General features: G+C 34.1%; 1 protein-coding gene across 8 annotated transcripts in view; it reads left to right on the forward strand.

Annotated features, from left to right (window-relative positions):
* Positions 1 to 18,865, forward strand: part of TIAM1 (TIAM Rac1 associated GEF 1) — a 320,249-nt gene that overhangs the window by 253,291 nt on the left and 48,093 nt on the right. For all 8 annotated transcript variants that reach the window (XM_072615007.1, XM_072615015.1, XM_072615013.1 and 5 more), the window contains 5 exons: positions 1,099 to 1,269; positions 6,048 to 6,152; positions 12,037 to 12,118; positions 12,897 to 12,983; positions 18,272 to 18,496. In XM_072615007.1, coding sequence (XP_072471108.1) covers positions 1,099 to 1,269; positions 6,048 to 6,152; positions 12,037 to 12,118; positions 12,897 to 12,983; positions 18,272 to 18,496 — 670 coding nt within the window. The remainder of the gene's footprint in view (positions 1 to 1,098; positions 1,270 to 6,047; positions 6,153 to 12,036; positions 12,119 to 12,896; positions 12,984 to 18,271; positions 18,497 to 18,865) is intronic.

Consider the following 18,865-nt stretch of genomic DNA (forward strand, 5'->3'; position numbering starts at 1 on the left):
TTTGTTTTTGTAAAAGAAGTACCATAAGTACACCAACCTACACAAAATGAACTGTTTTGTTGTGACGCAAATAAAATCGTGTGGATGTTGGAAACCAAAAATTGATCCTTCCCATTAGTGATGCGATTTTATTCAGTAGAAGAAAAATTCCAAGTCCTTTACTTAGTCTGATGTAGCTTCTATAACAAGCTTGGTGAAGCACAGGGACAGACCCTCTGAACCCACGTAACATGTAGCAATGACTTTGGGGAACCAGACAAGCAAATGGTTTATGCTAGGGACTTTGAATAAAAAGAAGAAATAAAATGAACATCGCTCACATAAGCCAGGTGGGGCAGCAAAGTAGTTTTTAATGTGAACCTAAGAGCTTCTGAGTTGACCTTTTTAAAAAAAATAGCGATAGCCAAAATATGATTTTCCTTCTTATTGCCTTTTTTCTTACCATTTTATCTTAACATTTTAGTTAAGTTTAGTTGCCATACTCATGTTATGTAGTGACTTTGACAAAGTAAAATTGGATTTAAATGAGAAAACTGATTTAAGGCAGGAGCCCTTTTGTAGCAATCTTGGTTCACCTGGGGATGATGCTTTTGTAACTCCAGTTTCTCTCTTACTGGCACTTTGTACCTAATTTTTCTCTTCCCTTGAAAGAGAGAAGTCTTATCACTGTTTTCCTATTCGTGGGATATTAGTACCTCAAATTGAAAATGAATTTTTTAAAATAAAAAAATGAAAATGAATTTGATGCACAATGGCCAAATGATATGATGGTCAATAAATTCTATGACTGGAAGCAAAATAAACTACTTCAACTTAACCAATGGGAGAAAGATTGATTTCACTAAGGGGAACATGATACCTGAGTGGTATTGGGAAACTAAGTGATCAGCTATTGCTATTCTGATAATATTATTCTTTTTATAATTTTGTATGATATAAATTTATATGCGTATATAAATTTTATACTAATATTAAATATTGAATTTAATTATATTAAATTTATATATTATATATTTAATTTATTAGATAAAAACTTATATATTTATATTATATAATTTATTTCCATGATGTTTATATAATATAATTCTCTTTATTCAGAGGGAAAAAGAAGTGGTGTTATCTAGTGTGCACCAGCACAATCCTGACTGTGACATTTGGGTCCATGAGTATTTCACACCCTCGTGGTTCTGCCTGCCAAACGATCAGCCTGCTTTGATAGTCGTCCATCCAGGGGATACAGCCAGAGACATACTGGAGCTAATCTGCAAGGTATGAAATGATAATGTGGTTATTTTCCTGAGTAGGATAGAATAAGATCCAGATAGTTTCTGTAGTAGACATGTTAAAACATGGGATCTCAGATTTCTATGGGGCCTTTCAGAAGATTAGCATATCTAGTCTCTTATTTCAGAATGGACTTTAATTCTTTTCATCATGCGCTCTGGAGGATCTTTTCAGTGTAAAAGTACATGTATTATTTTATTAGAAAATATGTGTTTTTTTCCAGTGGAGGTGGGAGAATTTAAAAGATGACATTTTTCTGTGATGTAGTACATAATTTTTTAAGCCGTATTGTAGTTTTGTTAAAGTCTGAAGCATATAATTTCATTGCTAAGCAGGAAAACTTAATTTCGTTTTGGGCCAGATTATCTATAATGAGATCTTTCTACTCTGGTATACTCTCAGCTTCTTTATCCTTTGTTTATACACAGACTGGCAAAAGAAATTTGGTTTGGAACAGAGAACTTTCTGCCTATGAGAAAGACACAAGATTGGTTTTTCTAGAGAATCTTAAAATAAGAATAGCCATTTTTCTGGCATGGTTTCAATGTTTTGTTTTCCAGAGACAATGGCATAGATGAGATGGTATTTTAAAGTTGTCTTCTCACTGTCATGCTATGAATACCAGAATATATTGTTCTCATTTTAGCATGTTTCCTTCCACTTTTTATAACTACACAGTCAGGAATTTCTGGTATATTTTCAAATTATATTTTGCTCTTGTAGGTGTGTTACAAGGGGTGATCTTGAAAGAAAAGGCTGAGAGGTATTTAAATGAGTAGGGCAGGGAATTAGAAAAAATATAGGTAAATCACTCAAGTGATCTATGATAAGAAAATACTCAAGAACTAAAGAAGAAATTCTTATACCTTCCTCTCTCCATTAGATACTAAGTTTATATCATTGCTTTCTAACAAAGCTAAGGTCCTTCACTTTCATGAGTTCTGTTTCAAGAAAAATTTCTGTTCATATTTGTTCACTTAATTATTTAACCACAACAAGTCTATGAAGGATTTCTGTGTTTCTTTGTAGATCACAATGACTTTTCAAAAAATTAACTTTTCAATAGGCAAACATCTTTATTTCTCCTCCTTCCCTCCATTTGAAATAATAGATAAGAAAAAGAAAACTCTTGTAATAAACATGCATAGTCAAGCAAAACAAATTTCCCCATTGTCCATGTCCAGTACTATTTGTTCCATTCTGCATAAGGTATCCATCACCTCTCTGGAAGGAATTAGATAACAGACATCATCGTCAGTCCTTGAGAATCATGAGTATTTATTGCATTAATGAGAGCCTTTATAATGTTGTTATTATTGTATAAATTAATTGTATAAATCTGATTCTGCTCACTTCATTCTGTATCAGCTCATACAAGTCTTCTAAATGTTTCCCCAAAGCTGTCCCTTTCTTAGTGTACAATAGTAGTCCATCCCATTTACATTCCATAATTTTTTCAGTCATTCTCCAATTGTTAGATGACCCCTTAGTTTCCAGTTCTCTGGCACTACAAGAAAAGCTATTATAGTTTTTTTGGTACATGAATTCTTTCCTTTGGTCTCTTTCAGCTCTAGAAGTAGCAGAGGTATCACTGAGTCAAAGGTTATGTACAGTATAGAAGTTTTGCACATAGTCCAAAATTGCTTTCTAGAATGCATATGCCTATTCCTTTTATGATACAACTGGGATTATTAAATTAAAGTGAATCAAAATCGAGGGGGAAAACAACTGCAAAGAAAGTCAAAGACAATGTAAGAATTTTAAATAAATAGTATACAGGATATAGTATATCAATAAGTAAATTATATGCTATGACTCGGTTGGATTTATACCAGAAATATATTTAATATTAAGAAAAAAATAAACAAAATAGACCATAATAATAGCAAGAAAAACCAAAATCATATAATTATATCAATAGATTCAGAAAAGAATACAAAGCCCACTTCTGTTTTAAATAAAATCTGGAAATAAATGGACCTTTCCTTAATATGGTAAATAATATCTACTTAAACTAAGAGCCAGTATTATATAGGATGGGGAAAAATATTGTCCTTTTCAGTAAGATCAAGAATAAAGAAAAGATTATCCATATCATCAACACTGCCATTTGATATTGTGCTAAAATCCTGGCTCTAGCAATAAGAGAAGAAAAAGAAATTGAAGGAATAATCATAGACAAAAAGAAAGTTATTGATTTTTGCAGGTGATATGATGGTTTATGTTGAGAACCCTAGAGTCAACTAAAAGTTGAAACAATAATTTCAGACAAATTGCAAGATGTAAAATAAATCTAGATATGTTATCAGCTTGGAAATAAAGACAGACAAATAATTGAAGGAATGTTAGTTGCTAGGGACTGGCCTGTATTTTTTAAAAAAATAACCCACCCTAAATTAATTTGCTCATTCAGTTCCATAACAATCAAACAACCAAAGAACACTTTCTTGGGCTAGGAAAAAAATTCATCTGGAGTTATAATCAATCAAGAATCTCTTCAGAAATCATGAAAAAAAAGATAGGGATGCAAACTATACTGCAAAGCAGAAATCAACAAAATGATTTGGTACTAGTTAGAAAAGAGAGATCAGTCAGTGGAACAAAATTAGATAAATATCATACTAAGTACATGAACACAGTAGCCTAATGTTTGAAAAACTCAGAGACCCCAGCTACTACATTATTCTACACAAAGTTCTAGGAAATTAGAAAGCATTCTGACAGAAATTAGATTTAGACCAACAACTCACACCATATACTAAGATTAACTCCAAAGGAATATATGATTTACTACCTTTTGAATCTGTGGATAGGGGAAGAGTTTGTGACCAAACAAGGGATAAAAGATCATAATGGAAGATAAAATGAATAATTTTGGTTACATAAAATTGAAAAGCTTTTGTACCAATAAAACCAATGCAGCTACAGTTAGAAGGGAAACAGCTCAGTTGACTGTAGGAAAAATCTTTACAGCAAGTTTCTGACAGATGGCTTCCATATATTCCAATATTTTACACACACACACACACACACACACACACACACACACACACAAAATTGGTTCATATTTATAAAAATAAGAGCTATTCCCCAATTGATATACAGTTAGAAGATGTGACAGAAAGTTCTTAAAGGATGAAATCCATGGGTTCAACAACCAAATAAAAAACCTATCCAAATTATTAATAGACAAATGTAAATTAAAACAATTCTCAGTTTTACTTTATCCTTACTAGATTGGTAAACATTACCTAATAAAGGAGCATGATAAATATTAGAGGTTCTGTAGAGAAACACACATATTCTGAGATATTTTACCCACCTGTGAAGATTGCTTTCTCATCTCCATTTACAAACATATTCAACATGCACCTCCTACCTTGCCTGGGTACATTACTACTACAGCTCTTAACTAACTGTAAGGAATTAGTATTCATTGAAGTTCAATGGTTAGGCTGAAACTTCTGCAGATATAGATCAATCTTGGAATATTAACAGTACTTACTGTTATCTTTAACCAAGATTTTCCAATAGTCATTGATTATTGAGCAAAAGTATTAAGATGTCAACTTTAGTGTTAAATTCTTCTCAGGAACTGAAATTGACACCCATGTCTCCCATATATTCAGCACCTTTCCTAATGGTAGAAAAAATAGAAATAAAATCATTTTATCTGTGAGAGCTGATTTTATTTTGAGGCAAAGTGATAATGCCAAATCATAAAGTGTGCTTATTATTAGTGACTAATTATATAATTAATACATTTAATGTTGTATTTTTCCTTTTGGAAGGAAGAATTTAAATAAAAATAGTTGTACTTTTTTTTTTACTATGATTCTCATTTCACATTCTGAATGGATTTCTTTTCTGTAACATTTAATAATGAGTTTCTTTTGTGTCTTATGCATTTTTTTACTCTGACATCATTTTACATCCATTTGACATGGAAAACCAGTTAAGACTAGTATAGAAAATCTTTCAAGATCTTCATCTCATATACATTTTGTGTTATTAGAATGATTCTTGTAGCCTTGGCATGCCCCGTGGCATGGAGGCGTATCCCTGAATGCTATGGCATCTGATGTGGACCAGTACCCTATTTTTTTCTTTCGTGACTAACTTGCTCTCATACCATACTAACTTGTTCTCTTTTAGAAGGTTTTTCCCAAATAGGGAGATTGGCTATAGACATGGTCACATGGTTATGATTCAAATTCTTTCTTTCAGAGTTTTAGAGGTGACTCTGGTTTGGAGGGGTTGGGTATATACTTTTATGATATATCCCTGTAATTCCAGAGTATACATTGGCATTTTCCCCATTTACACAAAAGCAATCATTTTGTCAACATTAATTCTTAAACATGCCATTTACTTAATGATAAAGGGAAAAAAAAGGCAAGTGAAGAGGTATTTATAACATTTACTCAATAAGAGACAAAAGCCAGGATGATCAAAATACAACAATACACCCATAATCCTGTGTCACACTCTCCCAGCAGTGCATGCAATGCAGAGTGGTCCCACACAACAGCCCAGCAGGGAGACATTATGAAGAAGCAATCCATTTTTCCAGAAACAACTCATGACCTTACTTTAGTTTTGAAAGTTAGAGCTTTTCTCAAACTCTTTCAAGGAAATAATCATTTTTCTTCCAAATGCCATCATCTTCTGATTTCTTATTACCTTTTATCCTATAGACAATGAATCTATCAATTCATTCTTATTCACTACTAAAGGATTTTTTTTTTTGGTATTTGTTTTAGGCACATCAACTAGATCATGTAATCCATTACCTTCGTCTCAAGTTCCTAATAGACAACAAGATGCAGTATTATGTTCCAAAGCCAGAAGAGGACATATATGAACTGGTAATTTTTGGAGGAATCCTCAAATTCTGTGGTTTGGGAGTGATGTGGTTAAAAGTTCCCTAGTCAGGACCCTGAAGTGTGTGTGGTGATTGGTATTGCCATTACTTTCATATTAGCTCCTCTTTGTTGAAATGCCAACTTCAGTTCTGCAAAGGAGAAAGAGTGAGAAAATGAACAATAAGGGAATGTAAGAAAGAAAGACTAAATTACCAAAGATCTCAGGAGGCAGAAAAGCCAGTTAAAAACCTTGAACACAATCAGATAAATCTTATATTTATATGTATCTGATAATCAGGTAAATCTGATATCAGATAAATCAGATATTAATAGCAGAAGGGAAGATAGCCTCCAAGACTTGTAAACTAGTTCAAACATCTCTGGATAAATATTGCAGGACAAATGAAAGTGAAGCAACACCTGATGAAGCAGAGGACTCCTTGGATTCCCAACAGAGTATTGGATCACAGTAGGTTGTTCTCAAATTGTTCAAGAGAGAAATAAGAATTATGAAAGTAGAATTTATGGCTTTCACACAGAAATAATTGTCAGAAAAGAAAAACTTGAATCCACAAAGGGAAGTTTCTCCCTAGAAACAAAAGAGAACCACAGATTGGGAATACAGACAGAAGACCAATCTAGAAAAAGAGAAGCTATAATATTAAAAGAAAATTTGATCACTATACAAGCAAAACAAATTGATCTTGAAGACATGATGTGTAGCAACAATTTAAGGATCATACCTACCAGAAGAGCATGACAGGTCAAAAAATATGAAGACCATAATGCAAAAAATAATACAAGATAACTTCTCAGAGCTTCTGAACACAAAGTACCAATTCAAAGAATCCATAAATATTCTTTAAAAACTATGCTGCAAAATCCAAAGCAGCCATTGAAATTTAATAATTATAGTGATGAAATTTTGCAGGTGACTGAAGAAAGACTTTCAAATGTAAACAAAAGGAAATTCAAAAAAGCAATTAACTTAGTGGTGCATCCAGAAGGGAAAAGGAGCTTAAATACAACCTTAGATGAAATAGCCTGCCAAACTGAGCCTAACTGTCAATCAAAAGGAGTGAAATTCAATAAAAGAGAGGTATTTGAAACATTTCTACCAAAAAAAGTCAACATATTATTTGCAGTACCTCCAATCAATAGAAATACAAGAAAAATAAATAAATGCAGCAACTAAGGAAGGTACAAATAATAAAACAAACTCCCTGAGAAAAAAAGGACAGGAAGCTAGAATGGCAAAAAAAAATGTCAATTAAAAAATAGCAAACAAAAAATCAAAAAGAATGTAGCAATAGTGGCATTAAGAGAGTTCTTTCTAAAATTACACGAAGAGATAAGAATGAAGATGTAAGTAGCAAGCAGAAGTGATAATTGAGGAGCAAGGCTGATATATCATGGACTAAAACTCACAAAATCCTGCTTCTACAATATTTTTGGATTTTTTTATTTTATAGATTAAACTATACAATGAGAGAACATAGTTAAAGGAGAGATGAGAATGTACAATATCCCCTTATCAAATCAATTATAAATTATATACGGAAAAAGAACTCCAATAGGCTGTCAGGCAAAAGAGTGGATAGGAGAGAAGGGGTACAGTGGCAAAGGGAGGAACTGAAACAGTGAGAAAAGATAGGGGAAAGTCTCAATTCTGTGGTACAAAGGGGTCCTACTGAAAAATACTTCCATATTAGTGCTCAGGAGAGACATTTTCTAATGAGAGATGAGGAAATGTTTGTAAACTGCATGGATGTGGTATTTCCAACTCTGAAGAAAAAAACCAAAACCTTGTGCGCTCATGAGAGATAGCATCATGCTTCAGAAGAAAAAGAACTGGAGTTCCGGGAGCACTTGACATGTAGAAGAGTGGGAACGAATAGACCAACAGAGGAGATTTCATAGTAAACAGAGAAAAATTATTGTGAAGAAGGCAATGAGTAGTAGTGCACTATATTTTCAGCTATACAGGAATATTTCTGCCATGAGGGAATAATTCTTCTTTTGTCTCCCAATTGATACTTCTATGAGTGAGACACAGCAGAAAAAGAAGGAAGGTATAAGATTTTAACTGTAATAATATACAAACTTTAGAGGAGGGCATTCCAAATAGATCCCTTAAAGTTTTAATTCCTTGAAGAACACAAATAATGAAGAAGAAAATAAGTATAAGGACGAAGAATAAAAATTTAGGGCAGTAAAGGAGTAGAAATATTGAAGAGAATGAGGGAAAGAATTCTTTTTAGAAAAAATGCAAAAAGATGAAAAAAAACTGAGAAAAGAAGAAAGGAAATAAGCATTTATTAAGCACTTACTATGTGCCAGGCAGTGTTTAAGAGTTCAATAACTGATAAAAGGGAGAAGAAAAAAATGTAATGTTAAGTACTACTCTAACACTAGGGAAAAGTTTTACAGGTGAGAGGGGTGGTAGGCATGAAGGTGAGAGGAAGAAAGTCCATGGTAATAGGATTGCCTTAAAGTAGATTAAGCATTGTCTTTAAAGAGGAACAATAAAATCCTGTTTCTTAAGAGAAAAAATCCTAATATTAAAAACACATGGAGGAAAATACAACTCAAACTCACAACTCTAAATGTGAATGGATTAAACAATAAAATGAAGGATTTGACAGATTAAATAAGAAAACCCCACAATCTGTTGCTTCTAAGAAACATGCCTAAAGAACAATTAAATACACAGAGTAAAAATGAGGGGATGGAACAAAATTAACTATGCTGCATCAGGTAATCGAAAAAAACTGGAGTTGCAACAATACTGTTAGACAAAGGCAAAACAAAAATTCACAACTTTGAAAAAGACAACTAAATTAGATATGCTGAAAAAAACAACAGACCACAAATCTTTCTCATTATCAGCCTTTTATGCTCCAAATGCTTTAGCAGCTAGATTCATTAAGGCAAAAATAACTGAAATATAAGAAGGCATAAAAATACAATAAAAGCAGGGACTTTTATTTCCCTTTCTTGATTTTGGACAAATATGGTAGCAAGGTAAACAACAGGAAAAATACAGTATAGAACAAATTAGTAGAGCAACTAGATCTAAAAGACTCACAACATCTTCTAAACAAGACTGACAAAAAATATATACAAATTTTCAACACCACTTTTGAAAAAATTTACTGTATGTCACAGAGATGTTGCAAATAAATGTAAAAAGGCAGAAGTAGTTATCATTTTTTTTGCTGATACCACAATCAAAATAGTAATCAGATTAGGGAGTACCAACAAGACAAAATTGGAAACTTAATAAAATCTCAAGTAATTAGTGGGTAAGAGAACAAATCAAAGAAACAATATGTGAAAGAATAGATGATGAGAAAAAAGCACACCAAAATGTCTAGGATGTAGCTAAAGCAGTTGTCAAGGGGAAAACTGTGTCCTAAACTCATATTTTACTGAAACCAAAAAATGAACTGAATAGTCATTTAAAGTTTTTAAAAGGAGCCAATCTGCTCCAAATAACTGCAAAAGAAGATACTGAAAATTTGAGAACAGATAAACTAGAAACCAGAAAAATTATAGAAATGATAAAAGTGGTTAGAAATTATAAAAGTTGGTTCTTTGAAAACACTAAGCCAATAAATATTTAGCTATCTTAATTAAAAAGAGAACAGAAATTTCAAATCAACAAAATATCAGTAATCATGGTGAAATATCCAAAAAAAGTCCCAAAATAAAATGAATTATCAGAGCACAGTAATGTACTATCAAAACTGAGAATGCAAAATAGAGGAATACCTTTAGAAATATAAAATAATTTTTAAAAAAACAAATTGGACCAAATAGAGATCTTAAACAATCCAATCTAAGGAAAAAAACATTTCTTTGTAAAGGAAGTACAGACTACAGCAATCTATCATCATTCATTATGGCAAAGTTGAATTTATACTTCAGATTCACTATGAGGAAAACAATCAACATAATTAAATCATCTCACAAAAAGAAATATTCCAAACCAGATCATTTTTTTCAATAGATGCTTTTGACAAAGTACAACACTCAATTTATACTAAAAACCTGATAAAGTATAGGCATAGTGGGACCTTATACCATCATTAAAAAGTATCTAAAACCTACTCAAGAAATGGGAATTCACGAGAAGCTTTTCCGGTAAATGGGGGATTAAGGCAAAGATGCCTCTTCTTTCCACTATTATTTGATATAGTTCAAGAAACAGCAATAAGACGAGAAAGAAATTGAAGGCATAAAAATAGGCAAAGAGAAGATACATCTATTTCTATTTTCTGATGACAAGATGTTTTATATAGAAGATCCTAGTGAATCAGCAAAACTGCAAGCTGCAAAATAAAACCACAAAAATCAACAAGCTTTCTAATACAATAGTAAAAAATCCAAGAGACTATAATAGAAATGGGAATATTATTCAAAAAACTACAAAATATGTAAAAAAGTGGAGGTAGAGTGCAGCAAAATACCAGAGTACGCCAAATGATTATATATAATTCAGTTAGAAGGTCTTAAAAAATTTAAATAGCCAAAGTGCTTATCATTAGGCTATGCCACCAAAAAAACAAAGTCAGTACTACCAAACAGACTGTCAAATAGGTACTTTACAAAACTTAACAAAATATTCGCAAAATTCTTTGGAGAAATAGAAAATTTCAAATATAAGTGAAATAATGTAAAGGAGAGAAATGAACAGCTCTTCCAAACCTCAAATTGTGTTAGCATTAATCATCAAAAACCATGCTCTGGCTAAGAAATAGAGAAGAAAAGATCAATAGAGCATATTAAATAAAGGAGAAACAGTGGAACTTGGTAACCCATTGTTCCATAAACTGGAAAATAATTCAACAACAAACTTAATTATACCTATGTGATAAACTGCTGGGAAAACTGGAAAGTAGTCTGGCAGAAATTAGGCTTAGATCAACAACTTACTCCATATTCCACAATAAATTCAAAATGGATATGTGACCTTAATATTAAAGATCTTACTCTGAAAAAAATTGGAAGAGAAGTAGATCATATACCTTTCCCAACTACAGATAGGATATATATTCTTAACCACTGAAGTTATAGAAACAATTTCAAAAGACAAAATAAAGGTAACATGAAACTGAAAAATCTGTATAAACAAAATTAACGACTAATATTCATGCATGTTTCTAAGTATGTACATATATGCATTATGAGAGGTTCAAATAATGCTGTGTGATACAAAAATATGATCATAGGATTTGGGGTTGGATGGGACTTACAAAATTATCAAGTCCCATTCTGCCATTTTACAGATGAGAAATTGAGACCCAGAAAGCTGAAGTGATTTGCCCAAGGTCAGATTAAGTCAAATACTTGCCCAAGGTACAAAATAAGTAGTAGAGTGAAAATTTGATCTGAAGTTCTATGATCTTAAGGCAAGTACTCTTATGAGGGCCTGTAAAAGAACTATTATTCTCTCTCCCTCCTTATCACCCCTACCCCAACTCCTTTGGAAAAAAGAAAAAAAAAATTCCCTCTAACAGATATTCACAGTCAACTAAAACAAATTGCCTCATTGGCCACGTTCAGAAAATAATAACTTATTCCTACTATTAGAATTTTTTTTTTTGGCTGCCGAAAGTTTTTGTGTGCTGCTAGTTTTATCCAAGAAGGTATTCTAGATATAGATTGAATTGGGGAAAGCAGCATAGGCTGATGAAATGGGTGATTTCTTATAATCCACATAAAGAGATTTGTGTAACATGAGTTAAATTTACTGAGTCACAGTGTAAGCTTCTGTGATACGGAAAACATGAACACTTAAATAACAAAAGTTTACCTTAAATGTTGACCAGTCCTATTGCACTAATAATAATTGTCTTCATTCAAGTCTATTTGTATTTTTCAGTTGTACCAAGAAATTGAAATATGCCCCAAAATCACACGGAATATCCAGATTGAGAAGTCTGATATGTCCAGTGATAATTACGGTAATCTAATTATTCTTGAGGTGGTTTTTTTTTCTTTTGTTTGCAAGCCAAAGCAAATCTTCCATAAACAAACACTTATTCATAATCTAAAGGCTTATTTCAAACCAGTTATACATCTGACTTCTCCATAGTTCAGAGGAATAAAAACTAAGAGAGGATGGGAGAAGTGGCTTTATTTATATCAACTAGAAATGACAACAGATTTTCTCACTTAAATGCAAGAATGCATGGAATCCAAAAAAGAAACACCTATATATTGAGTACGTTATATACCTGAACTATTAAGGCATCGTTACCTCTCTTCCCATTGCATCTCCATGTCCTCAAATTAGAGATTTAATAGTGTTAATAGTCTGAAGTGTGTCATAATTGAATACAACATCGTAATGCCACCATCACTCCCTCTCCATAATGAATGTATGGAGATTCCACATGGTCTCTTAAAGTCAGAAGACCTGGATTTATATTCTGTTTTCACCACTTACTAGCTTCAGTTTCTCCATCTGTATATCGTGGAAGTCTGGAGTATATGCAGACACTATCAGCTTTCTCAGATGATAAAACTTTTCACACGAAGGGCTTTGTGCAGATAGCTTACTGGAGAATGTGATGATGTTGTAAAAGAAAATCTTGGAGAGACTAATTCTGCAATCCCAGTATAAATCCAACCTGGTCATACTGTATAATCTCTTCAATGTATTTGTAACTGCCTTCTTCCTATATCTTATTATATATTTTTGCATTGATAATTAATAGACCTAAGTATATGTGTTTGCAGGTTTTTCAATATCCTCTGTGGAAGAAGAAGGTGTTCAAAGGTTGTATGTAAATAACGTGAAGGAGACTGGTCTAGCTTCAAAGAAAGGTAAGTGCAAAAAAGCCAGACTTTCAAACTATTCATTTTTATTTGATTTGATAAAGGATGATATAGGGATAAAGATATACCTACAGATTCCATATTATAAATAGCATTTATTCCTTTGGTGTGAATGAGAATAATTTAGTGAGCTGAATGCTGGAACTCAGGCACTACGGTGTGTTCTTTTGAGTCCTTTACATCTCTGGGCCTCAGTTTCTTTATCTGTGAGATGAGAATGTTGAACTTAGTGATCTTTAAGATTCCTTCCAGCTCTAAATCTAGAATCCTGTGGTCATCCGAAACTCTACTTCCATCTTCTCATATTCTCCTAATTCTCTCTCAATTGAGACTTTTCCAATTCTCTCACTTACTGAATATGTTTAGACTATGCATACTTCCAGCAGCTAAGAGATCAGACTCGGAGATCTTTTCCAGCTGTCAATCTGTGATCCTAGGCCCCTGTGCTCTGCTGACTTAGAAAGACTTTGTAATAAATATGGATGGAAAAAGTACTCACACCATGCAAAAAACAGAATCTTGCATTGTTGAAGTATGATCACAAAACACTTCTGCTGGCAGCTTTGTAGAATGACTAGGCACATTTAATTTGGCATCCTCTTGTACCATCTGTGATGGCTGAACACTAGTTCAGGACTTTATCACCTCTCCCTGAACGATAGAAATTGTATCCTCATCAGTCTCCCTTCTAGTCTCTCCTGTTTACAATTTATCTTTCCCATAGTTGCCAGAATAGTCTTAAAACATGTCTGACCATGTACTATCCTGCTCAGGAAATCTTGGGTGGTTCCCGCTTACCTGGAGGATGAAATATCCACTTCTCAACTTGGCATTTAAAGCCTGTTGGTCCAGTTCCACCCTGCTTTTTCAGGCTTACCTCAGTTACCACCTCCTATAGTCAAGTCAGTGAAAAAATACTAATAAATATTAATCATTTACTATATGACAGGTGCTATACTAAGTGCTAGGGATACAAAAAAATTAAAAAACACTCTCTAGCTTCAAGGAACTCACATCTAATAGGGGAGACAGCTTGTAAATATCTAGGTAGTTAAGAGAAAAATACAGATTAGATAGAAGGTAATCTCAGAAGGAAACACAGTTGAAGCTGGGGAGAGTAGGGAAAGATCTATGGAATGTGGCATTTGTGCTAAGTCTTGAAGAAAGCCAGGGAAATTAAAGGCAAGAGTTAGCATTCCAGGCATGGGGGACAGCCAGTGCAAAGGTGTAGAGATGGGAGATGGAGTTTTGTTTTTGAGAAATAGCAAATAGATCAGTATAACTGCATTGTAGAAGGCATAGAGGAGAATAAAATGTAAGAAGGCTGGAAAAGGTAAGAAGTAGCAGAGTTGTAAAGATCTTTAACTGCCAAACAGAGGTCTTACTATTTGATCCTAGAAGTCATAGGGAACCCCTGGAGTTAGTGATTAATGGTTAGAAGATGGGGAATGACTCAGGTAGCACTATGCTTGGTAAATCACTTAGGTGTCTGAGTGGAGAATGTGCTGGAGTGGGGAGAAATTTGAGGCCACTAGGTAGAGCTCTGGACCTGGAGTTAGGAAGACCCAAATTCAAATTCATCCTCAGACACTTAATAGCTGTGTGACCTGAACAAGTGACTTAATGTCTGTTTGCCTCAGTTTCCTCAACTTTAAGATGAGGATAATAATAGCACCTACCTCATAGGGTTATTGTGAGGATTAAATCAGATAATATATTTAAAGTGCTTAGCACAGGGCCTGGCATTTAAAAAGATACTATATAAATATTCATTGCCTTCCTTTCCCCCTTGAAGTGGAGCACACAGTATGGTGGAGGTGAGAAGTGATGAGGATCAGAACGAGGATGGTGAGTGTGAGAGAAGAGAGATATATGTGAGATGTTGTGAAGGTAGAAATGACAAGATTTGGAAATATTTTGGATGTGTGGAGTGAATGTGAGGGGGAAGGCAAGGATGACACAGAGATGGGGAGCTCACCCTAAACTTGTTGGCTCTTAGTGCCTTATCCTCCCCAAACTATATCTGTGTAAATGTCATATCCTTCCTTCTCTCTGTCCCCAAAAGAATGTATGTATAAATCCTTTGCATTTATATGTCCAGGGCCTAGCACAGGACTTAACACACAGTAGATAAGTGCTTGCTGAATTTATTTCAGTTGGCTAATAATCTAGGATACTTCAGTAATTCCGTAGATCTGTATGATCTAATCAATAAAGGTATTATATCCATTAGTGCAGATGACATTCTGTTCTTGCATTCTTATTCTGTGCAGTTTTTATTCATGTACTCTTATGTATCCCATATGTGGTATCTATCCAACGTCATGATCAGATGGGATGGGATCGGATGGAGAAGATTTCAGAGACTCTTAGTTCAACCTTCTCATTGCATATGTGAGAACCTGAAACTCAGGGAGTGTTGGTGACTTACCCAAAAACCACTTAGTAGGTAAAATTGTCAGAGACAATACTGGAATCGCAGTCCTCACCATGCTGCTTCTAACGCTTTCATCCTGAATATTCAGACGTTACAACTGTTTAGTAAAATTACTGTTGGCATTCTGAGCACTGGATTATATGATTTTCTCAAACCAACTATATAAAAGTTGACCTCAATCAATCTCTCTATTACCTCTCGTTGAGTCTTGTGAAAGAACAGTTATTTTTTGATAGGAAGGAAGGGGGGATGGAAGGGAAGAAATAAAGAGGAAGGAGGAAATGCAAAGAAGGAGGGAGCTTTTATTAAGCTCCTGTTAGGTGCCAAACACTGTGCTAAGGAGTTTGTACAACCCTGGGAAGTAGGTGTGGTTATTTTCCCCATTTTATAGTTGATGTAATTGAGGCAAACAAAGGTTAAAGTGACTTGACCAGAATCATATAGTAAATGTCTGAGGCTGGATTTGAACTCAGGTCTTCCTAACTCAGGCGCAGCACTCTACTCTTTGTACCACTTAGCAGTCACTAGATAGAGAGATCGTTTATTAAGTGAGTCCTGTGCTAAGCACTGGGTCCAAAAAAAAATTTCCCCATTTCTTTAAAGGGATACTTATAAGGTAAAATTCAAGTTATTATAAGCTTTGTTCTCCTCTAATCTGAAGGATGGGTAAATTCACTTTTCAGAGGTGATAGAAATATAAATAACCCATTTTCATCGATGTTCCTGAACATAGAAGCCTTCAGAATAATAACTAGCGCCTTGAATTCAATCTGTTTTTATTACTTTGGGCAGTAATGAGTTGAAAAGGTTTAACTTAATACATTTTTCTCAGGTAAATATGAGAAAAGTTTTTCTTCCCATCACTTGCCTCCAAAACTTGCAGTGTTAAATTTTAGTATACCTTCTTTTTTACGTACTTTAAATGTGTTTGCCATATTTTCTAAGACCCATCACATCTTTGGGTCTTGCCTATTGTTACCTCAAGATAAATCTCTGAGGAGTGTAGGGGAAGGCTTTTAATCCATTTTTTGGAAATAATTAGTATTTTTTTCCCCAATGTATTAGATGGTGGATCTTAGTATTCTCTTCAGAAACAAGATGTGAAGTGTGAGAAGGGAGAAAGCTTGTCTGTGTTGATGGGGCCATAGTCATGGCAGAATATCACACTTTTTCTTAAGTGGTTCTGTTTCTTTCATCGGGTGTTTCATAAATACCTGATGAGGAAACCTAAGGGACTTTCCTTTATCAATGCAGATTGATGCCTGCTCCTAATTTATAGTCTTACCAAGTTTCCTAGGGTATTGAGAGATGAAGTGGCTTGTTAACGTAGTGTGAGGTAGAACTGGAATTCAGGACTCCAAACCATATCTACTTTCTTCATTCTATTATTGCTTCATACATGTCTCACATTTCTCTGATTTCTTCATATTCCTCATTCCTTAAGAAGCAGTAATATTTCATTATATTCATATACTACTGCCATTGGACATGCATTTTCTTTCCATGTTTTTATTGTTATAGAAATGCTGCTTTGGACATGTGTGTATATACACACATATACACACGTCTGTCTTTTCTTGCTAGCAGTATCTTACTAATGAAAATTCTGGGTCACAGGGTGACAGTTTAGTATTTCTTACACAATATTTCAATTTGCAAAATGACTGAGTTCCAGCAAGTGCTTATGATTCACTAAATCCAAGGAGTTTATTGTAATCTTGCATTGGAATTAGCTTCCTTGAATAGCTAAATAGATGTGAGGTGGGGTGGGGGAATGAGGGTGGGGTTGGATGTATCATCATTGTTTCATTTTGCAATCCATTCTTCTCTTAGCTCTTTCTTCTCTCAACAGATCTTTTCCCAAGCTTTGTCATCACATTTTCCTCTTTTTTATGTGTTCATTTTCCTTACCCTCTTCCTCTCTCCTCTACCCTATTCTGTTTTCCAAAAATCTTGTTGCATATATTTTACAATACTTAATTGTACTTACTTAATTACTCCCATAAGACAATCTGTCTTCTCATACTTTTCTGGCTAGGGAAATGAGCAGTGCTCTAGTAGCTTCTCCTGGAAACAATGGTCTTGTGACTACATGTTTTGGCAATTTTCTCAACCTGCTTGTGAAAGTTACCCAACCCTTGCTGACCTATAAAATGTATCCAGTGCAAGATCTAATTATGACCAGTTTAGTCATTGGAACAAACCTATTTGTCATTATTTCTTTCTGCATTAAAATGGCACAAAAGGAAGTTCTCCAGAAACCTTTGAGTGCTTATCTTTGAGTTCAAAAGAGATACTTTGCTGATTTCAATAACTGTGCTATAGTAGCCCATATGCTAAGAAGATAACTGTAGCAAATCAGTCTGAATAATCCCTGAGAGAATATAAACTTCTAGATAGCAGTTTTTGTTTTTGTTCTCATGTCCCCAGCACCTAACACAGTACATACAGTACATAGCAGATACTTTATAAATGCTTTCTGATTTATTGTTACTCATCATTTTCTTTGCAGGTCTTTTCCCCAGGGAATTGTAAAAATTGTAATGAATTCATTGTTTTAAAAGAAATAATGACAGCTACATAAACCTGTTTTAAGACAAGAAAATAATGGTTCACCGGTATTTTAGGTGTATCACAGGATACAGTAAAGTTTCCCTTTGATGGAAATAGCTGTTTATCACTATACATTCTGTATTGGAATGCCATTGACTTTGTTTTCATCTAGCTATATCTCAATCACTTCTTTGTGCTGGCATGGGGTAACCTGTCATGATGTGGGTGATGCGCTCTAGTTGTATGTTTTTCCTGAAATTTAAAATTTTCCATCTTGCATTGCCAGGCTTGAAAACTGGAGATGAGATTCTTGAAATCAATAATAGAGCTGCAGACACCCTCAACTCATCCATGCTTAAAGACGTCCTTACTCAGCTGTCATTATGCCTTATAGTACAGACCTATCCTGAGCTAGTTGGAGGACAGAAGCTGCTTGAGACTCCTCCTCACCGTGTAGACAGCCTTGCAGATTTCAGTGACAGTCCATTTGCCTTTCTCACCAGCAACCCAGGTATGTTTGAACTAGAATAGATTCTTTAAGGTTATTGGATCTCAAAAGTATTTCCTTGGGAACCAACCATCTTCCAGGTGGACTAAATCAAAGAAGATATGCTGCCTAAGCTGCCTACCTGAGGCTCAATTCAATTCAACAAAAGTTAATCATGTACCTACAATGTGCTTGAACCAGTTGAAGAAAGAGGGAGCATTAACAATGACAGTGGGAAAGGATCATGAGAGGTTTCTGATAGGTGATGGCAGCTCAGCTGAGTCTTTAAGGAAGCCAGGGCTTCTAAGGTGACAAGGGAATGCATTCTAGGCATGGAAGATAAGGCTATCTTCTGTACAAAGGCACAGAAATAGAAGATGAAATGTTAAGTTT

Source organism: Notamacropus eugenii, chromosome 5 (assembly GCF_028372415.1).
Source record: "Notamacropus eugenii isolate mMacEug1 chromosome 5, mMacEug1.pri_v2, whole genome shotgun sequence".
Lineage (NCBI taxonomy): Eukaryota > Metazoa > Chordata > Mammalia > Diprotodontia > Macropodidae > Notamacropus > Notamacropus eugenii.